At 46.0% G+C, this 25,762-nt stretch overlaps 1 protein-coding gene across 11 annotated transcripts in view; it reads left to right on the top strand.

The window, feature by feature from the left end:
* Positions 1-25,762, top strand: part of OSBPL3 (oxysterol binding protein like 3) — a 157,156-nt gene that overhangs the window by 113,514 nt on the left and 17,880 nt on the right. For 9 of the 11 annotated variants that reach the window (XR_009454769.1, XR_009454768.1, XM_059712581.1 and 6 more), the window contains 8 exons: positions 2,657-2,784; positions 6,190-6,285; positions 11,223-11,357; positions 12,292-12,385; positions 13,730-13,980; positions 16,877-17,014; positions 23,332-23,395; positions 25,102-25,180. Coding sequence is in view for 9 of the 11 variants with exons in the window: in XM_059712581.1 (XP_059568564.1) it covers positions 2,657-2,784; positions 6,190-6,285; positions 11,223-11,357; positions 12,292-12,385; positions 13,730-13,980; positions 16,877-17,014; positions 23,332-23,395; positions 25,102-25,180 (985 nt within the window). In the remaining 2 variants the exon portion in view is untranslated. The remainder of the gene's footprint in view (positions 1-2,656; positions 2,785-6,189; positions 6,286-11,222; positions 11,358-12,291; positions 12,386-13,729; positions 13,981-16,876; positions 17,015-23,331; positions 23,396-25,101; positions 25,181-25,762) is intronic. The other 2 variants (XM_059712589.1, XM_059712588.1) reach the window with 1 other exon arrangement.

The following is a 25,762-nucleotide window of genomic DNA, read 5'->3' as shown; positions in this document are numbered from 1 at the left end:
CTCAGTAGATTCTGGTCGATGCCACATTCATAGAACCTGTACCTGAATGAGGTTATTTATCGGTATTGTCCTGGCAAAAGACCGAAGAATCCTCCTGAAACTGCTGCTGCGTTTCAGGAGACTATTCACCACTTCATTGTCCTGTTTTCTTTCCTCTCCATCGCCATTACTGTTGCAGTAACATTTATGATTTATTGTATGCTCTGCGTTGGGTTAAGTGCATTATCTCAGTCAACCCCCTAATGATCTTACAAAGTAAATGCTATCATCGTCCCCATCCACACATGAGGTAACTGGAGTTCAGGTCCACCATGCACTTGTCCAAAGTCATTCAGGGAGTAAGGGATGAGCTGGGAGGAACCCATGGCTGGTGTGGGAGCCCACACTGTTGGTCACTCTGTTGTGCTGCCCGTTATTTTGCTTTAATCAAATCCTTTAAATCAAAGAGCCGACGTTATTAGAAATTGTAGTACCTGTTGACGCTTGACCTCGGTCATATGTAGAGAGAAGCACCATAGTGTGTGTGTGTGTGTGTGTGTGTGTGTGTGTGTGTGTGTGTGTGTGTGTGTTTAGATAGATTGCTTATTTGTACTATGACTTTGTGAAGATGCGCTAAGTCTATCATTAAACACCACAACTGCAGACAAGTTCAGTGACAATCTAGAGAAAGTGTCCATGGTCCTTGTGGCTTTGAAATGAAGGAAGTCATTCTGTGATACTAAATAGGCCACTCTTGAACAGCAATACCTCTAAAAATGCAACCCGTGGAATTCAATGATATGCCAGGACACTTGAGCAGAAATATGTTTTTCCTTCTTCCTGCCCTTCTAAGGCAAAGTATAATCAAAGAGCTTTGAAAGATATATCCATTATCAATAATTTAAATGACAGTTTTCTCATTCATAGGAGGTAATTTGTACATTCTGTGATCAACACCTGCTGAATTTTTTTGTCGTGTGTGTTAATGGTTTTTAAAACATCAGCTCAGGCATCTGCTAAGCTCTCTTTATACCCAAATGCTCACTGAAGTGAGCAGAGTAGCCAACTGCCAAGTTAAGGGTGGGAGTTCTGGGTAAAGCAGCTGGAAAGACTAACAAGGAAGAAGGTAGGTAACACCTTACGCATTTTGAAATAATTTCAAACTCACAGACAAGTTGCAAGAACAATACAAATAACTCCCATATATACTTTACCCAAACTCACCATTTTTAATATTTTGCCGCTGTTTATTTTATCTCTTCTGACACACATCCAATTACACATGTGCTTATTTTTCTGAACTGTGTGAGTCGGAATCATGTCATGTCTTTCTTATGCCTTCATACCGCAGTGTGGATTTCCTAAGGATAGGGATATCCTTAACCACAGTTCAGGCATGAAATCCAGGAAATTTAGCATTGAGACAGTACTGTTACCTATACCTTCCATATTCAAATGTTGTCAGTCATCCTGGTGATACCCTTTAATAGCACTTTTCCTGTTTAATATAGGATCTAGGCCAGTGATGGCAAACCTTTTGAGCTCGGCGTGTCAGCATTTTGAAAAACCCTAACTTAACTCTGGTGCCGTGCCACATATAGAAATTTTTTGATCTTTGCAACCATAGTAAAACAAAGACTTATATTTTTGATATTTATTTTATATATTTAAATGCCATTTAACAAAGAAAAATCAACCAAAAAATAAGTTCGCATGTCACTTCTGACACACGTGTCATAGGTTCGCCATCACTGATCTAGGCCGTGATCATATATTGGGTGTAATTGTTGTGCCTGTTTAGTCTCCTTTAACCAGGGTCAGTTCCTCAGCCCCTCTCTTTGATTAAATTGACATATAGGCCAAATTTTAAAAATAGGATGTTCCTTATTTGGGCTTGTCTGCTGCTTCCTCATGATCAGATTCAGATTGTCTGTCCCCGGTTGGCATATAACAAAAAGGACATTGTGTCTTTTCAGGGTATTTCACCCCAAATAACACCAAGCCCATCTGACTCTCACCAGTGATTAATTTTGGTCACCAATTAAGGTGCTATCTGCTTTCCCTACTGCATTGTTACTGTTGTTATCCTGAAAACCAATAAGCTTTGTTTTCAAACATTTCAATCTTTGGAGATACAAACAAAACTAAATATTAATAAGAATCCAGAAGTATAGTTCTTTCAAGTGTCAAAACTTCTTGATGATAAGTCATAAAATTATGGAATTTTATAGTGGGTGGGGGCTTTGGAATTGCAAATGTGATTTAAAAAATTTAATAGGCTTTATTTTTCAGAGCAATTTTAGGTTCACAGCAAAATTGTGCTTATTAACTACAGGTTTTTCATCTACTACCCCCCCCCACACACACACACACACAGACACACACAGCCTCCCCCACTATCAGCATCCCTCCAGAGTGGTCCCTTTGTTACAGTCATTAAACCTACATTAAAACATCATTATTACCCAGAGTCCATAGCTTAGGTTCGGGTTCACTCTGAGTGTTGTACATTCCAGATGTGTTTTCAAAAAGTCAATTTAGAGTTGACTTTCCTGCACTCTATATATTCAGGGCTATTACTTTTCTAAGTTCTCTTATAAGAAATACATCTCTCTGTATCTCATTTTTAATGATACCTCTTCTTTCATTCCTTTTTATAATAATTATATCTTTATAGTTTACTTCACTTTAAGGTCGGCTTTTAATACCATCTCAACGGAGAGAGAGAAGCTGAAGCAGCTGCTGGAGCAGGACGTCGCGTCCCCCTCCGCGCAGGTCATTGGTCTGAAGCGTGCCCTGTCATCCGTAAGTGCCATGTCTGTGTCCACAAACACCTGACAGTGCGGCCAGGCTCCTGAATTTTCTAGTTTCCATCTCCGTGGTTGTGTAGAAAATTCATGAGAAAACCAAACAAATTATCCAAATTATATTCTAGTCTTTCATCAGATCTGCTTATTCTAAAGACCCAAACTAAGCCTACCCCAAATCTTAGTAGCCAGTATTTCACTGAGCATAAGATATACTTCATGTTTGGTTTCCTCCTCTTTATCTTGACTCTTCTGATCCTGTAAAGCTTTGGTTGTGTGTGTGTGTGTGTGTGTGTGTGTGTGTGTGTGTGTGACAGACATTGGTTTGTTCGTGCTTACGGCATCTGACAGTTGGACATTTCTGTACCTAAGACTTCACATGCTTAGACCGACTTCCCAAATCACAGGCAGCAGAACTAAATTCTAAGTTCACCCTTGTCTTCTCTGCTGCGCAGCACAGATTCTACTGACCACTCTTCCAGAGATGTGGAAATGACTTGATTGTATGTGATTTGATTTGATAGAAAACATTCAGATGCGTCACATGCAGCATAGGGAACAGTCTGCCTTTGCACCCCAGAAGTCAGGCCTCCCTCGGCTGTCCGTCAGAAAGCCTCTCTGATATTTGCTCTCTCTCCCTTTCTTCATCGACTCCAGTTTATTCCTCGCAGGAGCAAGGCTCTATTGAAGGGCTGTGTCCTAGAACGCTCTGCCTTGAGCGGCTGATGCTGTCTGGCTGCTCACTTTGTATCTATCGAAAAGCTAGAGAAGTTTTAAAACAACACACTCATTTGCTTCTCCTTTTGCCCATCCTTTGGAATTCCCATGGTAACAAGGGAGTGTGCGCACTGTGAAATTACCATCAGAAGAAATACTGAACTTCCTATTTAGAGTCAGGTAGGGGAGACGAATTTTAGGATCCTGTTTTCAGAAGCCAACTGAGAGAACTAGAAAGTAGCCATTCATGTTTCCTATCATCATGTTACTGAGAAGAGTAATGTTCTCGGTGTAATGTTAAAGGTAAATGCGTTACCAGGAGTACATACTGTTATTGTAAAATACCCAAGGAATATTCACAGGTTGAACATTTCAGGTATGTTGCCTTTGAAAGAAATAAGAAGTAACGTGGACTGACTGCATGTCCAGAGCCTTGAGGAGCTGGGATCTTCAAGGTCGTAGAGAGAAACACCCCTTGGGACTCACACTGGGTGCTGCTTTGGTTCCAGAGAAGTGAGGTGGTTCTCTCTCTCTCTCTCTCTCTCTCTCTCTCTCTCTCTCTCTCTCTCTCTCTCTCTCGTTTTTTAGTTTATTTAGTGGCAAAGGCATTTCTCATTGTTCCCAGTAGGTTGGCTTTCAGAGGCCCCTCTCCCCGCCCTCATCCTCTGGAGGGCGGCCCTCCTCGGGTAGAGACTATTGAGAAGCATTTGGTTTGTCCCTGGTGTCCCAGGCCACAGTTGTCCTTACCTTCGCTCAGGAAGTCCCTCTCAACCCTATTCGGGATTTTGGAAACTTAAGATAAAACAGAATGATGCTTTCCTTTCTGCCTTAGATTCCCGGTTAAATTGGTTTTTCAAAAAGTAAAATTATAAGGCCTTCTCGGGGCTATCAGAATGTATATGCTGTGTTGTGTGTGCAATCTTGATATTTTTCTTTCTTCTGTCTGTGGCTTGCAAAGGAAAAAGAAGCTAGCAAAATAGCACCTTTTCCAGGCCACAGAGTCCAGCCACTGGTATAGATTCTAGCCACTTATATTAAGAAACCAGTGACTCACTGGCCAGAATAAAGCAAGTGTAGAGATTGTTGCTGCATGTAACAATCTCTGTTTTGTGCATTTAAGAAACATTTACTCAGTGTTTCCTAGACGATTTTCAGGAATTTCCAAGGAACCCATTCCATTCATGGGTCCTAACAATAAAGCCAAAATCTTTGCTAGAGATCCAGGCCAAGCCACATCCTCTGTGTTCTCAGCAGGTCAGCCCTGGGGGAAGGGCTGTGAGATTCTTGGAAGAGATCAGGAAGACAGACAGACAGGCAGGATGGACCTGGGGGCAGTCTGGGGGGACAGAACTTGGAGAGCAGTTAGTCACGAAGCTCACCGGACAGAGGCGAGAAGGACACGCCTTCTTTTACCGTCAAGCCAGTTCCTTCCCAGTTGGGAGGTTGAGAGAGGGAATCAGAGCTGCCCTGGGGAGAGATCAAAGAGGTGTGGTAGATGCCAGGTGCTCCTATCTTACACCTTCATTCCAGGGCCCTGGCTCTGAGCCCTCATCCAGGTAAGTGAGTTTTGTTTTTCTTTTCTTTAAAAATCAAATATCTTAATCACAAAGAATGACTAAAACAATCAAATAGCTAGCTATATTGGGAAACAATAAAATTAATCCTCTGAAAATCCTACTTTCCAAGATTCAGTTCAACTGGGGTGATCATTAGAACATTAAAATATGGCCAATCATAAGGGGTGAGAGCAGCATATTTTTAAAGATGAGAGAAGCTGGAATCACTAGGGAGGGGCGTGGCCAGAGGCTGCAGTAGCCCTCTGTATCCACAGGCTCCACATCCACGGGTTTAGCCCAAGGCCTTTTTTTTCTTTTTTATTGATTTCAGAGAGGAAGGGACAGGGAGAGATAGAAACATCAATTATGAGAGAGGATCACCAACCGGCTGCTTCCTGCACGCCCCCTACTGGGGCACGTGCCCTTGATGAAAATCGAACCCGGGACCCTTTAGTCTGCAGGCCAATGCTCTATCCACTGAGCCAAACTGGCTAGGGCAGAAAATATTCTTTAAAAAAATGTTACGTTGTTGCTGCCATGGACCATGTAGTTAGGCCTACCATGGTTATGATGGCTGCGATGGTGGGGTCTGTACTGAACATGTACAGACTTTCTTCTTGTCATTATTCCCTAAACAATACAGTATAACAACTATTTACCTAGTATTTACATTGTATGTGGTACCATATGTAATCTAGAGATTTTAAAGTGTATGAGAGGGTGTGCGTAGGTTCTACCCGAATACTACGCCACTTATATAAGGGACCTGAGCATCCGTGGGTTTGGGTATCTGCCTGGGGTGCTGGAGCCTGTCCTGGGGATCCCAAGGGACACTGTAGAACAGCTGGGGAGAGGGAGGGGCCGTGAAACCGCTGGTCAGAACAGCAGCTGGGTGTTTGTGATTTCCTTTTCCACAAAAAAAAAGCCTTACTAACCTCTCCTTCCATCTTTGGAAATGAGATTAGAGAAGGGCTGTGGTGTCCAGAGTTTAATATCTTTTATTCCCCAGGCATCTCAGAGCCCGTGTCCTGTTGGATAGCATTCAAGGAAAAAGTCCAGGAAGTGCCCTGGGGCCCTGCACGCGGGCCCACTCTGTGCTTTTCTGAAACACTATTTTTAACGTGTTCCAGGCCCTAGCACAAAACACAGACCTTAAAGAACGCTTGCGCAGAATCCATGCCGAGTCCCTGCTCCTCGAGCCCCCCGCTGCTGACAGCCTGGCAGAGGTGGGTAAGGCTCCGGGTCTGGTAAGGTCTGGTGACGTCGCTGTGACCTCACAGGGCGCCCTGGCTCCCTCCTCCCCTCCAGAGGGCTGCTCACATCCACGCCCCCCCCCCCGCCCTCCCACCGCCGGGCGGGGTCCCGGATCCCAAGGCTTTCTCCAGTCCGCTGCTAACTGCTTCCCCTGGCCCCCAGCACTCTTCTTCCCTTTGTGCCTCTCCCCCATTCTTCCCCTAAGCACCCCCATTCTTCCCCTAAGCACTAGGCAGACTGCCGCCGCGGGAACTGTAGAGACAAGTGTTCTCCCGCTACTTCTGAAGAAACCTCCACTTGCCAGTCCCCTGGGCTTCCTCTGCGGGACCCACTCCTCCTTCTCGGCTGTTCCCTTCTCCTTTTCCTGCAATACTTTCTTTTTTTCCTTTTAGAAGCACAACCTTACCTTCTGAGGGGAAAAATACTCGTACAGTGAAGGGTCTTGGCCAGGTGATACTACATAAAAAATGTCTTTTCTCAAGACTTGGGATGTTCATCTGAAATACTCTCTGAAGATGTTTACAGTGAGAAATTTCAGAGAAGTACAAGGGAACTGCTTGAGAAGTAGAAAAGGGTAATTAGGGTTACAACTGTTTTTAGTTATCTCTTGTACTGATATGCCTTCCTCAGATGTGCTGAGTTTTTTATTAACAAATTTATTAGACTGGGGGCATTTAAAATAAAAAATAAGAAGGTAATATACAAGGGGTGTGTGTGTGTGTGTGTGTGTGTGTGTGTGAATTTGAAAGGAGTTTCTAATGTTTGATCTTAATCCATCTTTCTCCTTTTCCTATCCTCAAACCCTCACACAAGCCTTCTCTCCTTGGGAAGCTGTGGTGTCGTGATGAGGGGACTAGAGGCTGAAATGAGTCAGCGCACAGGCTGCCAGGCCCAGAGGCACTGGCGGTGACAGTTTAAGGTGGGCAGAATAACTACCTCAGGCATAAACACGATTTTATATGTAAAATAAATAAACATGATAGCAGAGGCTCAAAAACCAATGGGAAAGAGATGGATTATTCAATCAGCTAGGTTGGCACAGCTCAAAAGCAATTTGGAAAGCAGTTTAAATCTCCCATTGCACACTAAAATGAATCACTGGAGAATTTATCAAGGCCTGGCTGGTGTGGCCCAGTTGGTTGGGCATTGTCTCGGGCACAAGGGTTGCTGGTTCGATTCCTGTTCAGGGCACGTGCCCAGGTTGTGGGCTTGATCTCTCATGGAGGGGTATGCAAGAAGCAGCCAGTCGATGTGTTGCTCTCACATCAATGTTTCTCTCTCTCTCCCTCTCCATTGCTCTCTCTCTAAAAATCAATTTTAAAAATCTTTAAAAATATATTTAGTAAGTACCTAGAGTAAGGAGGACTGCCTAAATGTGGAAGTAATAGGAAAAGTTACAAAAGAAATGTTGACTGGATTTGGCTTTTTTCTTAGGAGGAAAATGGTGTGTGTGAAAAAAGAATGCATATAATAGACTAGGAAAAAACATTTTCAGAGAAAATGCCAGACTTGAATAATGCTAAATAGATGATAATGTATTTAATACTTAAATAATTAATAAATAATAGCAAGCAACTTAAGACCTCAACAAACAAATGGGGTGGGAGGGACTGACACAGTTTACCCCAAGTACAGATAATTTTTTAAAAACCTTCCATTTGGTAATACTTATAAATTCATAGGAGAGTATAAAGAAATGCAGAGGGTGGGCCTCCTCCAGTGTTAGCATCTTTATATCCAGTTTCTTTTTAAAAAGGACAAAATGTTCAACCTAATTCTTAACAAAGAAATGCTAATTAAAACAAGTACATTAGCACAAAATATTTCCAAATTAAAGTGTTTGGTGTCCTTACACATGTAGAGAAAGCAGAGGTTCTCTTGCTTGTTGATGCAATTAGGTAACATATATTTTACCTTTAACATTTTTAATAATTCTAGTTCTGAGAACTGATTCTAAGGAACAATGAGATATAATCAGAGACACATTTGCAAGCATGTTCACCACCTTTACAAATTTGGAAACACCTTTAATTTCTAATAAAGGTAATGGTTCCCTGTGACACACAATTAAAATAAAATATCTATCAACTAAAGTTCATTGTGTCAAAGAACTTGTAACAGCCCGGGGAAAAGTTCACAATGTGATGTTACATGACTTTAGCAGATTAGATAAAGACAATGGACAGTGGGGTCCCAATTTTTCAAAAAGTACATCACCAGGTTAATAGGAGCCACATCTGGGGAATGAGACTTTAAGTGATGTTTATTTACTTTTTGTATTTTCTGTTTTGAACACATTACTTTTTTATTCAGAACAAATGTTAATTTTGAATTATTTATAGTGCAATGTTGTTTGGGGGAAGTTTATAAAATTAGATGGATAGATAGAGATTACAATTATTTCAAAGCAAAGCTATATGTATAGAGAGGGTTGTAGAGAAATGTATCAAAATAGTCGCAGTGGTTGCTTCACTGTGATGGGATTATGGGCCCCCTCCCTTTTCTCTGTTTATCTTTTGTAACTTAAAAAATAGACAAACTGAGGGGACATCATTTCATTGAACTGACCAGATTAATATGCTAATAAATGAAGCCCCGTGTGGTGCAGACGCTGTGCTGGGTGAGGCCCGTGAGCTTCCGCAGGTGTTAATAGGAAGTAGCTGGGGTGGGACAGCAGAAGGGGTGAGGGCTGGGGTGTTCCTTTCAGTCTTGATCAGCCCGGACATCCTCTGACACCTCAGTCTAGGAGGAGGGTAGAGAGCACAAGTGACTGGTAATAATTAATGAGTAGAGCAGCTAAATAAATCATTAGAGTCTTATGTGGCAGCAGCACACCAAAGACAGGGCAGTTCAGTGAGCATTACAGGAGCTCCCTCGCTCACCGCGCTATCTCCCTGTCCTTTGAGGGAGGGCTAGATGGGGGGACAGCTGTGGTATTTATTTGTAGATCCCACCGTGGTCTCTTTGTTAGGGTAGAGAGAAGCCTGCTTTCCAGAAAGCTGTGCAGATATTAAAATGGGGAGGGTCTTGGAGCGAATGCCTCGGGCCAGCTATCTTAGTTAGGAAGAATCCAAGACAAAGGGGTCCGCATTTCAGTGTGCCCCAGAAGCAGGCATTTCATAGAGAGGCCTTGCCCTGTATGAAAGACGGAAGTCTGCCGTGGTCCTCCTGCTTAGCACCCCCTCCTGGGCATCATTTGTGTATGAGACGGAGGAGTGTGTCCTGAACTGGGGAAGACATAATCTGCGCTAACCTTTGTTCCCGTTATTCTGGGATGCTCTTCGCAGATACGTAACGACACAGAAGCGGCTCCTGGGTCAGCCCAGTGAGAGGTGGGAGGCCCGGGGAGTTCAGGGCACCCACCTCCTCTGGGTGGGAGGCATCGAAGCCTCTTGTGCTGAATCCGTTCTCATTCCTCAAGGCCTGTCACTGTCACCTCTTCTGTGCAGCCCTCCCCAAACCAGAGCCGCTTCGGAACCACCTCACCTTCCTCTCCGCTCCTAGTGCTCTCCGTGTCCCACGGTCTTGGTCTCAGAGTGTTGGTGTGTTCTCTGCACCCCTCATTCAGGCCAGACGCCGGGTCTTATCCATCCGTGTGTCCCTCCAGGGCCAGCACAAAGCAGTGGCTCAATTTGTTGAAATACATTGATTTTTTTCACTTACGACTCGATGGAAGTTGTACCCCCAGTATTCAGGTCCAACCTGTTTTGGCCGGGCCCCACCTAGGCATCTATAAAATCCTGATGCCCCCACCCCCCGGGACACATAATTCTTATTATTCAAAAAGTAAACTCCTGTTCACATGGAGGAAGCCTAAAAGGCCATTAACTTGGTCTAAACAAGCTTCCAAAGTACATGGTCTCCACGAAAGAGAAAAATAAAAGAACAAAAGGACAGTTGAAGTACTGAGGAGGAAATCACTAAGAAATTGTTAAATAATAACATGAAATTATATGAAAAATAGCAAAGTTTTAAGACATAATAGAGAACTGAAATGCATAAATATGTCACAATATATATCTATATACTGTATATGAGGCCCCTAGAACCATAAGAAATGCAAAAAATTCACTATTAATAACTCATTCTCTAATTGCCCTCCTTAAAAGTCAAATTGCCCCCCTGTGGGGCGTGTGCCCCAATGATGGATAAAACCAGGCTTCTGGCCTCAATGAGTGGGAGCCACTGATCTAGACCCAGGGAAGAAGGGATGGAGAGCCAGGCAAGACGAGAATAGAACATTGCAGTGTGCTGTTGTGTTATTTGTGTAGCAGCCTCTAAAGGGGGTTGGGGGACTTCTTTCCCTCGCAGAGTCATTGTGGTTGGAGAGAGACAAAGAGAATTTATTTCATTCATCCATCCATGAATAATGAATGATCTGCCACCAGGGGCACTTCTGGACCAAAACACACTGTTTATTTGTCAAGGGACGGCTCGCAAGCAGCGTGCTGGCCTCCGTGAGCACGTGGGGCAGAAGAAAGCGAGGCTGCTCAACCCAGCCGTGCAAGGACACGCATGCAGTACAACTCAGAGGAACGTTAGGATGAAAAGCAGCATCCTGCAGCCGTAGGAAATAAGGGAATGTGACTCAGAGAGCGTTGGATTGTGTCCCTCTGAAATGCGACGGAGACTGGCCGGGACAGCCTTTCTCTGGCTTTGAGATCTGCTCCTGTGCCTGAGCAGTGAAGTGCCTGTAAGTGAGGCACCCGCTCGGAGGAGGCCTTCGTTTTCCATTTTATTTCATACGAGGCTTGTTTCTCCTCAGCTCCGGAGCTGACCTCTGCTTTGAGCTGCTTGTTTGCATGGGCCTGCGACCTTGCGTATCATGCAAGCACATCAGTTGTGCGTTTTGCTTCTTTTGAGACTGTTTCTAAATATATATGTATTCTTGTTTTTGTGTTTTAAATAGGAAAACTCCACCGATGACAACCGGCCCCTGGTCCATCAGCTTTCTAATGAGAGTCGGCTCTCCATCACTGACTCCCTGTCAGAGTTCTTTGATGCCCAGGAAGTCCTGTTATCGCCTAGCTCTTCAGAAAATGAGGTTTGACCATGTTGTTCAGTCATGTGCCTCAGTGTCTCTTCTGTTGCTGTACCCATCCCGTAAATACTCATATCTAGAAACACTAAACTCAGTTGCTCCTTTCTACCATTATATTCTGGGATCTCGTTATAACTCCTACCCCAAATTGCACAAAAGGCTACAAGACCTTAGAATAAAAAGTTGTGAAAGTAGGTATTGGGCATCCTTATTTCTGTTACTTGATTTGCTATCCCTCTTTTCAATGACAGGTTAACAATTTTGACTATTAGCGGTTTGATATGTAATATTTCTAACTACAGGGCCAGAAATTAACATCATGGATATTTTTTAATCATTGAATTCAGCCTATATTAATTTACAACATACAATTATTATATTATAATTATGTTGTAATATGGTCATTATAATACTTGATAACATATAACAATATTTTTAATTTTTAACAATATTATTTTAAATTGATGCATAAAATTCATACTCTCCTGATTAGGCAAGTGTCATAGTTGGCCTTGCTGTGTATAGTGTGTATTGATAATTTTATCCCTTTAGAAGTACTCATCTTGCTTATTAATTTCTATAGAGGATTATTTTTTTTCACAAATAGTTCAAAGACAAATTGTAACTCATTCTACCAAACACTAACACATTCTGAAAATGCAGCCTGAGTTAATAAGAATTTTAATAACAACTAAAACCTTAGGTTTACTTGTGTTTTCCTTGTGAGAACGAAAGTGCGAGGATTTTGATAACAGCTGTTCGCTGTGAATGCCCCTAGGCAGGCAGGCGAGTGGCCCCAGTAAAAACAGCGTCCAGAACTATTTCTCTAGGTTCGAAGAGTGGCATTGAAAATGTTTGCTGATTCTGCGTACAGGTTCTATGAAAACCTGGCTTGTTTACTCTCACTCTAAGGTATATTATTTCTTCTTTCCCATAGGGTTCTGAGGACGATTCATATGTCAGTGACATAAGTGATAACCTTTCCTTGGACAATCTCAGTAATGACTTAGACAATGAGAGACAAACCTTGGGTAAGACTTAAATTATTTGATCTCTGAAAGTCTGGATCTTCATGGAATACTAATAAACATATAAAGAGAACCTGTTGCAGGCCAAGAACTGTAAAAAGAACTATATAAGAAAATTTAGATATAGTCCCTCTCAAGGTTTTATAACCCAGGTGGGAAGACAGTACTCACTCACATGAGAAAAATGTTTTCATTCAAATAAATCTGCCTACTTGTGTAAATTTCTATTTTCTAAAGTGAGGGTATACCAATTATATAAATATCAAAGATTAGTACAACAGATAACCCTTATTGGTCAAACATTCTCTCTGCAGACATATTAGAATATAACTTTTTGCCTTTAGGTATCTAGTGGTTTTCATAATTTAGGAATTCTACAGGGCTTATGATTTGTCAGAAATTAAAATCGAATGATGACAAGCCCGAGAGAGCCTCAGGAGGTGGACACTCACCTATGGGGCTCACAGATGGGAAGTCAATGCCGCCTTCTTGAGGCGCCAGCCCTCTGCTCATATGAATCCAAAAATGTTCATAGTTTATGGCATAGTAATTCTATTTCCTATGAAAATTATCAGAGGTAATCAAATATCTAGGTATATGAACATTCACTACTTGTTTGCATCATAGCAAAACATTGAAATAAATCCAAATCCAACAGTAGATGAATGATTCAGTCAATTGTGGCATATCCATAGAATGGAACTTTTTACAGTCATTATAGATGATGTTCTAGAAGAACTCTGAATAGCATGCAAAAATAACATGTTAACTGAATAAGCAGAACAGAAAACTAGGCATACAGTGTGAGGTATATGGGTGAGAAAGCACTAAATGAAAATACTCCAAAATATAGGTGGCTACTGTATCTGGGTAGTGGGATAATGGATGACTTCTATTTTTTTCCCCATTATTATCCTGTAATAAACACAGTTGCTTTTTTTCAGGATTTAAAGTGATTTTTAAGAGTTTAAGAGTTTTTACCAGAATTTGAAGTGCTCTTTAAAAAGAGGCTAAAGAGTTAAAAGTGTAAACAGTAGCCTGCTCTAGACATAAATCGCAGTGTCCAGTTTTGTTGTAAGTGTCTATAGCGCTGCGAAGAACCGGCTTTCGATTAGGGATTTGGCGACCTACCTGCAGATGGAGTCCGTGATTTTAGTGCATGTAATTTTTGGTACTTAATTTAGTCGTGCAAAATTTCTATCGAATGACTTTCAGTCAGATTCTGAATAACTGAGATTAATGGTAAAATTGAGTACTTTTTAGGTAAGGTTTCACTCATGGATTTTTTTTAAAAAAATAGTCAAGTGAAAAGACTTGTAGAGACAAGCAGGCTTATTTCCCTTTCAGGGTCGGTTCCTGAAAGCGGTGGGGAAGCCAAGGGCAGGAGGAGGACGTGCCTGCCGGCGCCCTGCCCCAGCAGCAGCAGCGTCAGCCTGTGGAACATCCTGAGGAATAACATCGGGAAGGACCTGTCCAAAGTGGCCATGCCCGTGGAGCTGAACGAGCCGCTGAACACGCTGCAGAGGCTCTGCGAGGAGCTGGAGTACAGCGAGCTGCTGGACCAGGCCGCGCGCATCCCCAGCGCTCTGGAGCGGATGGTGAGGGCTCGGCCCACGGCGCTGCCCAGCTGTCCGGCCCCTGCACCCGGGCCACCAGGCCATCCACGCCGGCCAGCGGGACAGACAGCCCGGGCGCCACCCTGGGCGTTGTTCCTGGCGTCGTTCCTGTGGTGGGCTCCTTCCTCAGGGTCCTCTGGCTCCCCTGAGCTCGGCTGGCCTCATTCACACTGGCAGGACTTGCCATTTGGCAGGGAGGTGGGGAGGGCTTCCTGTGACAGCTGGTGCCTGGGGGTAGTTCTGCTCTGCGGCTTTGCGCTTCCTCTTTCTCCAGAACTTTCCATGTGATTGTTCTGATAAGCCTGGCTGGAAAGCCTGCCCTGAGGGCTGTCTGGGCATTTATTTTTACTATCCCAGGTGGGTAGAATTTAATCTTTCAAGCTGTTTTTCTCGTCAAGGGTAAATTTCCCTTGAGAATGATTCTGTTTATTTTTGGAATAATATTTCCACAGCCATTTCCTAGAGTTTCAGAAAATAACACTCTCAGAAGAGATTTTCACATAAGAAAGCCTCTTTTCGTGTTTTCTTCCCCCTCCCCCTCAGTCTGTAGAACTGTTACTGTGTGTTTTGAAGCGCATCCTAGAGAAAGTCACCTTGTTTGTCTACTCGGCTCCCACGGAGGGGCTCCTGAGTGTTCCGCATCGGCCCGTTCGGGGCCCTCCGTGGCGGTGAGACTGCGGGCAGCTCGGCCTCACATGCCACCTGCTCAGCAGGGCGGTCGCTGTGTGGGAGGCTGGGACCCCGTGTGTTCCCCCAGTGCAGTCTCTGCCCAGGCGTTGCTGAGTGGCTGACTTGGAGTTGGCACGCCCCCTTGGGTTCAGGTCATGAAGCCACCTTCCAGCCGAGAGAGCTGAATTCTTTCCTAAATTCTAAGCATGCTGCAGCTTTCCTCCTGATCAAAACGTCATTACTTTAGTGATTTGAAGATTAAAGGGAACTCTAATTAGTGGGTGAAAAGAGACCTCCCCGAGGCATTCCACACAGCCTCCAGGGACTTCTCCATCACGGAGGCTTTCTTGTTACCACAGATAATAAGAGTAGGAGAGAAAAACAGACTGTGTGTCTTTTCAATCTTTGTTACTCTTCCCCAGAGAATTTCTGCTGAACAAAGGGAAGCAAATAGCTTCTAAGGCAAGTGTTAAAAGTCACCGTCTTGTGGACAGCTCTTTTCTGTGAGGGAAAAGTTTGGCTTTGAAGATGAAAGTATTCTTAAAGGTGCTTCATTCTTGCCATAATCAAGAAACCCTTAGGATGTTCAGCTGACTGATTGGTGTAATTGACCTTGAGAAGAAGTTTGAGCAAAGAATTTGCATTCCGGCACCAAGTGCAGGAGGGGAAATCCAGGAAAGCTGGGAGCCGGAACCTTCCCCCGGGCTTGTGCTCACTGCTCTGTGGGTCAGCTTGGGCCTCGCATAGATCTCTCTGCTGTCCAGCCAAAAAGGAGGATGCTTGCTTGTGCCTGCTCCCTGCCCTGTCTCCCTCAGCATTATGAGTGATTCCAGGTTCACGTGTGCATTTTGTTCTAGGTTAAATTGGGAAGGCGACTCAGGGTTGGCTCAGCGTTCAGTGTAGACTGTGACCTTGCTGTTGGACAGGAAACGGGCATTGAGGAAGCAGAGAGAGGAGCAGTTACCCAGGTTTCAAGAACAAAGGCTGAATGGTGTTTATAAACCACCCAGCCGCTCTAGGGTGCCCTCTAGCGTGAGGGGGAAGGTGGCGCCTATCTGTGAATGGCTGAGGAAAGGTGTGAGCCCTGTGAGCACTGATGAAGGGCACTCAGCTTTTCTTCCCAGAGGAGCAGCTTCGTGACAGGTGCTGGGAAGAGGGAACGTGGAGATGGTTGCTCAGTATTAGAAAGTAGAAGCTGCTCTTGCCACTTAGGTTTAATTTTTTTTGCTGCCCCCCCCCCCCCTTCCCCAGAAAGACAAAAAAAGAGTGTGTGTTTTGGGGATCCTGGAAGGGAAACCGATAAAAACGCCGAGGGCCTCACAGTGGGGGCCATGCAGGGATCTGGTTTCCTGGTGGTCACCTGTAGTTTTCCTTCCCTTTCCTTTGTGAGTTCCCTTTTGTCCTCCCCAGAAGCAGAACTTTCCCAAAGGCAGGCACCCTGCTCCGTCCTGGGGCTTGCTGCTCAGGCTCAGGCAGTGACTCGCACAGACTTTCTTTTGTCAAAACGAGTTTTGCTGTTTCTACAGCATCAGATTGGGAATGGTTAAACTTAGTTGCGAATTTCTGAAATTTGAGGGAAGTTTGGCTTTTTATGCTTTTCTTCTTCCTTCTCCCCCCAAACCTAAGCAGGACATCAGGAGTCTCGGGTGTTGTCAGGTCCGGAGGTGCTGGACCGGGCTGAACAGCTCACGAACAGGGCAGTTCACGTGGTACAGAGCGGCATGTCGAAAGCCTCTGCCACCGGGGAGGCATCAGAACAAGTGGGCGGTTTGAACATGTTTGGCTCATTTGTCTCTGAGGCCACAGCAAACATGACTGAAACCTGCAACTTTAAACCAAAGTTGGGCCGCAGGTCATGGGTTTGGTTCCCGGTCAGGGCACATCCACAGTCGGGGTGCATGAGAAAGGCAACCAATGGATGCTTCTCTCTCACATTAATATCTGTCTGTGTCTCCCCCGCCCCTCCTAATCCTCCCTCTCTAAAAAAAGGGGGGGTGGCGGGGGATTAATGAAAAATAAATAGATAAAACTAAAATTAAATAAAAATTAAACCAAAAGTGGTTTGGTTATCTTTAAAGCAGAGGTAAATCTTTGGCTTCTGAAAAAAACCTTAAAGAGAGAAAGAAAGCCTTTATCTTGCTCATATCTTGGTAAAAATAAATGTCTTGGTTACAGAACAATAACAACACTCTCTCCTCCTTCCCTGCAGGTGTACGTGGCCGCCTTTGCCGTGTCGGCATACGCGTCCAGCTACTACCGCGCTGGGAGCAAGCCCTTCAATCCGGTTCTTGGAGAAACATACGAGTGTATTCGTGAGGACAAGGGCTTCCGGTATTTTTCAGAACAGGTGGGTATACACCTCCTTGTTTGTTGTGTCCACCCTTTAGCGTTGTGTCCACCACTTGTACTGGAGGAGTCGCTTCTACCTCCCATGACATGTGCTTTTGAAATACTTGTGTTCCACCTTTCACTAGCTTCAAAGCAACTCAGATGATTATAGGGCTTTTACACATGAAGAGAGGGATTGAGTTCCCTTCCACGGAAAGCTAGCCACCACCCGTGGGCATGAAGGTCCTGGCACTGCTGAGCTCTCTGGCTGGGCCACACGTATCAGCCGTGCCCTTTCTGTTCCAAGTCACAGGGAGAGGACATTTCTAAGTAAGAAGCATTTGCCCAAACTGCCATTTTTTTTTTTAAGGTTTTTGTGTGTTTATTTATTTATTTATTTATTTATTGCTTAAAGTATTACAAAGAGTATTACATATGTCTCCTTCCCCCCACCCCCCGGCCTTGACAGTCCCCTGGCCTCCCCTACCCCCCAGTGTCTTATGTCCATTGGTTATGCTTATATGCATGCATACAAGTCCTTTGGTTGATCTCTAACCCACCCCCCTCCTGCCCTCCCACCCTCCCCGGCCTTCCTGCTGTCGTTTGACAGTCTGTTCGAGGCAGCTCTGCCTCTATATCTATTCCAAACTGCCATTTAGGTTTAAGGGGTGCACCCTCAGCTCGTTGACACCATCATTTTAGAGCATGAACACCCCCATCAGGATGGGTAGCACCAAATAAACGCATTAATTTGATTTTAAGAATAATCATTCATTCACGTATTTATTCACTCGGTCCATACATATGTATCGAGCATATACCACGTGCCTAGCTGGCATTGCCCAGGTGCTGGGAGAGCGCACGGGGCGGGGGCTGCGGGGCCTGTCCTCAGCGAGGATGGGCATACTGCATACCTGTGCGGCCGAGGGCCCTGAGCTTCCACATGACTCCTCCCCTCGCAGGATGAGCGGAGAACCACACTCAGGGACAGCATCTCTGGAGCCAGACGGCACAGGTTCCTTTCAGCTCCACCTCTTACTGGGCTTGTCACCAGGTCGGCCGCTTCCCTCTGTGCTGCAGTTTAAGTGGGAGTGATGGTCACGGACAGACCTCAGGTGGCTTGGCAAGGGTTGACGAGGTTCTCTCTACGAAGCTCTGAGGCCGTGAAGTAAAGAGTGTGGTGTGAGTGTGCTCTTCTTGCTCATGCTGGATGGCATGGTTTGCATTAGTGTAATGTTGGCAGCAGCCAGATACATCAGTGAGGAATTGTTTAGCTAAAACAGGGTGCAAAGGTACTGAAAATAAAGATAAAAACAATCCCCCCCACCCCAGTTAAAGCAGCAGCCAAACATGCCCACCCTCCATGTACCCTAAATGTCACCTGGGACATTAAACATGATTGCTGTGATACATTTCTCTCCTCCCTATTCTTAAAAAGCTGAGGGAGAATGGGGCGGGGCGGAGGGCTGCTAAAATATTACTTCCCTTCCTGACACCCTGCTGCCCTCTTTATCAAAGGAGATGCATTATGGGTAGGAAGGGAAGGGTGGTGTGGCTGACGGGTTTATGGAAATGGTGCTTGTCATAACTGCACATTGCAAGCAGCATTCTCTGAAACTCAAAGGAAAATGGATACACGGTAATCCCAAAGCGCGTTTTCAGTAGCTTTCCAGTTAGAGCCTGAAATGAGAAATTAAACCCTGGTATCAGGTCAGGGAGGTAGGGGGTTAAATCAGTAGTTAAAGGGATATGATAATCTGATCCAAATTCAAGTGGATTACTTAAATACTGAACCTAAAATGGAATGAGAATAAATGAAAATGTAATTTGGTTACCATGGCATTATATACACTCATGTGAAGCAATAAAGGCCCCAGATGGCCCCAAACTCCAGCCAACAACCAGCACAGGATGAATAGGCATAGGAAACAATAGTAACCGGAGCTTGTCTGAAGCTAAGCTTCAGCCCCGGGAGCCCTGGTGGGGCAGGGCCAAGTTCAGCACCTGCTTGGGTTTCCGCTGAGGTGGCGGGTGGTGTGGAGAGAGATCGCGCGGTGGAAAGAGCATTGCATAACGTAGTCTTCAGTTCTGTAAAGCGGATCCCCAGGAAACAGGCGAGAGAGAGAGAGAGAGAGAGATCTGATCACTGTTAGCAGCATAGGGTGTGCTGGGCAGAATGTAGACCTGCTGCCAGGTCCCAACTCCACCGCTTCCTCTGTGCTGGCCTTGCATGAGCGGCGTACACTTTCTGAGCCTCGGTTGTTTCTTGATGAAATAGGAGGCGATGCTTAGCGCATGGGAATGTAAGGCTTAGGCGAAATAATACACTGATGTACAGAGGGAACGTTCAGCATGTGGTTACTGCTCTTATATTTAGAGGTAACTTTAAAAATCTTTTTTAATATACGGTGTTAAGAATAGTAAGAGGAATGTTGAAATAAGATGTACTGTATCTACGCTGCTAAGTCAAATGGTTTGAAGGGGGGCATAATGTCCCTGGTGAGCCTCTGACAGAAAGCCAGGCAGGAGGCGGCAGGAGTCCCCACGGCTGGCGTCACCAGGGTGATGCCACCAATCCTGGTCACGGAGCCACTTCCTGTGCCTGGAACTGAGCCCCCTGGCCTTGGGCGGTTGGTTCATTGAATATACCCGGGAATGCATGAGCCCCCAGGGGCCGTCCCCCCACTAAGGTTACAGGAGACTGATACACAAAGAGCCTGCTGCTCTGCATGGGCTGTGGCAGACAGACCTGCCCTGGGGACCGTCCCCATCCCTGGACAGAGCACTGGGAAGCCAACATTGTGCTCATGAGGCGAGTGCCCTGAGGAGGAGAGGTGGCTGTTTACCCCAATGGGGCTGCCCACTTGCCCCAGGGGCAGAGAGAGTTTGGGCCAGGTCCCTCCCTTTCCTGCCAGCGGGAGACATCTCAGCTCAGTGCCCCCCCCGCCCCCCAGCTGCCCTTGGTTATGCCGAGAGACCTTCTACTTTAACACATCGAAAGAGGCCAAGGCGTCTGTTCTGTCCTGGGCGGTCCCTGCCAGCACGGCTCTTCCTGCCTCCTGCCCAGGAGATGTTCTCCCTCCGTGGAGCCAGCCACACGCCACCCTCATCCGTTATGTGGAGGTGACACAAACGCTTCAGCTTTCAGAGCGGGACTCCTTTGCCTTCTTGTACCCCTACACTGAGTAGAGGCCACTGAATGACTAATATAATCCGGGAAGGACCCCCAAATTAACATTTTTGGGTGGAATTTTATTCTAATGAGGACGTTGATGGAAATCATATCTCCCAGTGGAAGGACCTCGAAAGGAACGAGGGTAGCTCGGCTTCTCTACCGTGTTTTCTAGACATTTGAAAAGTGGTGTCTGTCCCTTCCCCCAAGCCCTGGGCGTGTTGCTTTGTGGTTTGGTGGGTACGTGGATGTTCGAGGTGCTCAGTGGTCCGGGAGGTTGAAGTGAGTGCTACTCCCCAGAGTCCAGCTACATCGAGCTCCGTTTTTCTCCTTAAAAGACCCCAAAATGCCATGTCAGAATGACTTAGCTGTCAGACACCAGAGGAAACATTTGCTGTTCAAATTCTCCCCATAACAATTAAGGTGTGCAGGGTGCTTTATGCTGTTCCAGCTTGAACAGGTTCTTATTTGATCTTCAACCCCTCCCCCCTCCTGCAGGCGAGGCGAGGATGCGGTACAGGCGCGGAAACGGGGCCGAGGGCATCAGCACCTCCCAGCGCCCCTCGGCCAATGTGCTCTGTTTCCACCCCCGTCCCTTCTCCGTCACACTCTTGGGGTATCCTGTAGTTTAGGTGCTGCGCTCAGAGCTGCTGGACTTGGGCTGCGGATGGAAAATAGCCTTTTATACTGTTCAGACGGTGGGCTTTGGTCTGTCATTGTCCCTCGGCCTTGCATCCTCCGGACTCACGCAGGACGTTGTTCTCGGCGCCCACCGTGGCTGGCGGGTGGCCTCTGAGGAGGAGGTGCGTCTGGAGTAAGTTATAGACATTCCTGTCACATGGTCCACCGTCTCGGGGAAGGAACTTTCTTCGTGCCAAGAAATCTGAGCCAGCCGTGGCTTTCTAAATAAGCCCAGAACTGGGGGTGCGGTGGGGGGTCCAGAAAGGACTTCCTTTCTCTCCTGGACTGTCTCCTGCGGGTGAGTTACCCCTCACTGGCTCCCCCTGCTGCCTGGCACGGAGCTCTGCTATGTGGGGCTTCATCAGCCACTGGGGGCTCAGGAAACTCCCTTCAGTTGGCGTGGCTTCTCTTGTACCTTTGGGAAAGGTTTGGTCTAAATTTAGAATGCGCAGTTAAGCTATTTCCTGAAAGTGGCTTTTCCTGATTCGCTGTCCCAGTCATTTTAACCATTTACCCACCCATCCACATACTCTAGACAGAAAAGCCGAGTGGAGTTACTGAAAGTTACTAAAATGGAAGAGTCACCCTGGCCGGTGTGGCTCAGTGACGGGAGCGTCGGCCTGGAGGGTCTCAGGTTCAATTCCCAGTCAAGGGCACATACCTGGGTTGTAGGTTTGATCCCCACAAGTTGCCCTACAAGGTCAGAGGCAAGTCAGGAACTAGGAGGACTGTCTAGTTAGGTCTCGGAACAGCTGCAGAATTGATGTATTTAAGGGATATTTTTATAAATCCAAAAAAAGAAAAACTTAAAAAATACACAAATATTGAAATGCATTCTTTTCCCATCTGCTTCCCTCCTCTTGGTACATTCAAAGCATAAATAAAAATGATTAGGTCAGGGTGAAGAAAGACCTCCGACATATAAATAAATTACAGGATTTTTTTTTATTGCTTAAAGTATTACAAATAGTAGTACATATGTCTCCTTTCCCCCCGCCCCCAATTAACTTCCCCGGCCTCCCCCACCCACCAGCCCCCAGCACATGCCCTCACCCCCCTGGTGTTTGTGTCCATTGGTTATGCTTGCATGCATTTTAGGAGGTAGGTTTCTAAAAGGGCTGGAAGTGAAAATTGCCCCTGAGAATCCCACAGACACAGGGAGGGGCTGTGTTCTTAGGAGGCCTGTGGGGATGACTACCGTCCAGGGGCAGCAAACGTGCATTGCCCATCGCATCTTGGATCTGAGATAGGTGCTCGCTGAGAACTGAGAGATGCCACAGCTGTTTACGTGTTTGCCTCTGCTTCTCTTCGGGCCGAGCTGGCAGGTGAAAGCCATCCGTTCAGTGTGTATGTGACAGAACTCCAGATGAAGCTGCCCCTGCCGTTCTCTGCCTACAGGGGTGGCACCGGAAGTGGTTTTCAGACCATGTGCCTGAGGGTCCAGAGCCGTGGATTTGAGCATTGTCAGCCACCACCCCCACCCCTGAAAACCATGCTATAAACAAAAAAATGCTGGGTTTTCCCTTTGCTTCTTCCCTATCAGTGTGTTTGGGAAACCTTGCTTAATCTTCCTGGTTTCTCTCCTCGTTTGTAATGTGAAGCCTAGCTGGATGCCCTACATGTAAGATGCTTGGCTAAGAACCAGCTGACAGAAGTTTCTGGAAACACCACCGCCAACGTCACTCTGGTTTTACTAGTACTGAATTATAATAACAGTACACTTACCGTTCACGTGCCTCAGTGACTGAGGACAGGTTTCCTCATTAGCTCCTTCGTTAGTGAATCAGCCGGAAGTAATGACTCGTGTCAAAAGGCAGGGAGTCGGCTACCGTCTCTGCCCCAGGGGACTCTTTTCTAGAATGTAATTGCCTGTTTACTCAAACTGCCTATTTCTATTATGACAGAAAATGAGTAAAACTTTTTTTCATACCAGTTGACTAATATTTCTTCAATAATGGTTTGTAGACACATTATTCTTTTTAAAAAAGTGATCTTGAATTCGTCTTCCTGTAGGTAATTTGCAAAGAGACCAGACATGTGATGCAATTTTCAAAAGAGTGAAATCTGCTGAGGCATTGAGAGTTTTTGTGTTGCTTAGAAGTGGCGTTTAAAAATATTTGTGATTTGACAATCTGATTAAATGCAGGTGCCCTCAGAGCAGCTGATAGGGATTTTGACATGGGTAGCCAATGTCAGATTAGAGGGTTTGTGAGCGGGCAGCCCCGGCATGCCCTTGTTTTTATTTTCACATCTTTCAAAAGGTGTCTCTGTCCTCATCACTCACTTTGCCACTTTTCTCAGAGGTTCCATTCACCCCTAACAAACGAGCAAATTGGAACTGACCGCATTAGAAGCGCCCTCTAAGGGACAGACTTGTTAAAAGAAAACTGACCCTGAGCGTTGTTACATCTCAACGCGAGGGAGAAGGAAGGGACTTCAGGAGACACACAGTTAATAATGTTTTTGGCCTTTGTTTCCAACAGGTCAGCCACCACCCACCTATCTCTGCATGTCACGCTGAGTCTGAAAATTTTGTTTTCTGGCAAGGTAATGTGCTAATCTATTCAACCCCCCTCGTTTTTTGTGATGTTATAGATTTTTATTTTATTACGGAATGGCTGTTAAATGCTTGTTAAGATTAAAAGTGGGCTCTGGACTTGGAATCTCTGGGCAAGCCTTGCAACTTGTCACCTGCTTCTCATCTCTCCTGCTCCTGTTCCTTTCTCCATATTGCTGCCAGTTATCACTGCAAAGTCTGTATCTCATCACATCAGTTCTCTGTCCAAACAAACACCTTGTTTTCCCTCGAGGCTCACAGACCAGACTTGTTAGCCAGGCTGTAGAGCCCAGTGGCTTTTGCACCCATCTGTCTTCCCACTCTTCTCTCTAACCAAGCGTGTTCTTCCATTTCCCCATACAACATACTCGGCCAGTGAGCTCTCCCCGGGGAGGGACTTCATCTTCTCATTAGCGTCCCTAGGACTCAGTTTTTAATTATCTAGATATACTAGAGGCCTGGTGCATAGATTCATGCACCGGTGGGATCCCTCGGCCTGGCCTGCGGGGATCAGGCCAAAACCGGCTCCCTGACATTCCCTGAGCTGTCCCGGATTTCGAGAAGGCGGTTCTTGGATGACACACCCCGGAATCGGGCTCCCTCCTCTCTGGTTCCGGGTGCATCACCCAAGAACCACAGCTGCCAAGTCACTGCAGCTCGGCAGCTCCTGCGTTGAGCGTCTGCCCCCTGGTGGTCATTACGCATCATAGCTACCAGCCAGTTGGCCGGTCGCTTAGGCTTTTATATATATAGATAAAAGGCTAATATGCTAAGTGTCCGACCGTCTGACTGGTCGCTATGACCACCAGGGGGCAGACGCTCAACGCAGGAGCTGCCGAGCTGCAGTGACTTGGCAGCGGCGGTTCTCAGGTGATGTACCCCGAAACCAGAGAGAAGGGAGCCCGATTCCTCGTGGGGCCGCGCAATTCCACCTACGGCCGTGGGTCATGTTGTTGCTGGGGCACTGTTGGCCCGAATCTGGTTTACTGCACACTTGTGTTTGCATTCCACACCCTGTACAACAGCAACTTTTCAGAGTGCCCTCTCGCACTCCGGGACCCCTCGAGGGATGTTGGAGAGCCGGTTTCAGCCTGATCCCCGCAGGCCAGGCCGAGGGACCCCACCTGCCAGAGGGACCCTGCTCACTCCGCAGATGCCCTTCGAGCCACAGCGCTACCCCAGGTGTGGCCAGCCGGGGAGGGACTGAGGGAGGTTGGCTCCAGGGTGTGTCTAGTCTCCCCCAGTCCTGCCCTGCCGGCCACCTTCTAATTAATTTCCTTTCAATGTGCACGAATCCATGCACCGGGTCACTAGTAGATAATAAAAAGTTATCCTGTGCCCAGCTGGCATGGCTCAGTGGTTGAGCATTGATCTATGAACCAGGAGGTCACAGATCAATTCCCAGTCAAGGTACATGTCTGGGTTTCAGGCTTGATCCCCAGTGGGGGGATGGGGAGGCAGGAGGCAGCCGATCAATAATGCTCTCTCATCATTGATGTTTCTATCTCTCTCTCCCTTTCCCTTCTTTTCTGAAATCAATAAAAAATATATTTTTTAAAGTTATCCTATATGATAAGGGGTTTTATTATGAAGAGATTGTTCAGTGTCGTGATTGATCATTTATGCAGCCGAAGAACTCTTTTGTCTACCTAGCTCTCCTGGTAAATGTGTAATACTTGGTATTATTTCATTTCAGATGTGAGATGGAAAAACAAATTCTGGGGCAAATCCATGGAAATCGTTCCCATTGGCACAACCCATGTGACTCTGCCGGCGTAAGTGCCTTTGTGGTTGGGAACCTTAGAGAACTTAGGGCCAAGATGACGGCCTTAGGAGCAAGCTGCCCACGGTCCCCGATCCCTAAGGCGCTGGGTGTCTGGTTGGGTTTTTTGATCTGTTTGACAGCAAATGCAAGTGTTCCTTATTGTGACGACCTCACAGTTTATCCCCTCAAATGAAAATGCTTCCTTAGGACCAAAATTGCCAGCAAAGACGCTTTTTAAAAACTCATTTATACTTTCTAACAAAACTAAGAATGATGGTTTTCGTTAATGTTGTTGTCCTGCCTCACGGTCTGAATTCCTTTTCAGAAGGGTATGGCCTTGATCTTTCAGGGATGATTGACACTTACTTATAAAACTAAATGTGGCCCCTGGAGCCAGGCTGCCAGGACCCCGGTGCTCGCTCTGCTGCGAGCTGATGGCAGATGCTGGCGGTTCCCTAACCTTTCTGGTCTCCAGTGCTGCCACCTGTGAACCGGGGATGGTACACCACCCACTTCACAGGACTGTTGTGAAGATTAAACACGTAAGCTAGTACTTGGCACATGGTATGTGCCATGCCAGTGTTTGGTCTTA

The sequence above is a fragment of the Myotis daubentonii genome, chromosome 10 (genome assembly GCF_963259705.1).
Source record: "Myotis daubentonii chromosome 10, mMyoDau2.1, whole genome shotgun sequence".
Taxonomy (NCBI): Eukaryota; Metazoa; Chordata; class Mammalia; order Chiroptera; family Vespertilionidae; genus Myotis; species Myotis daubentonii.
The sequence above is the reverse complement of the archived record's forward strand: the minus strand, read 5'-3'. Positions and strand labels throughout refer to the sequence as shown.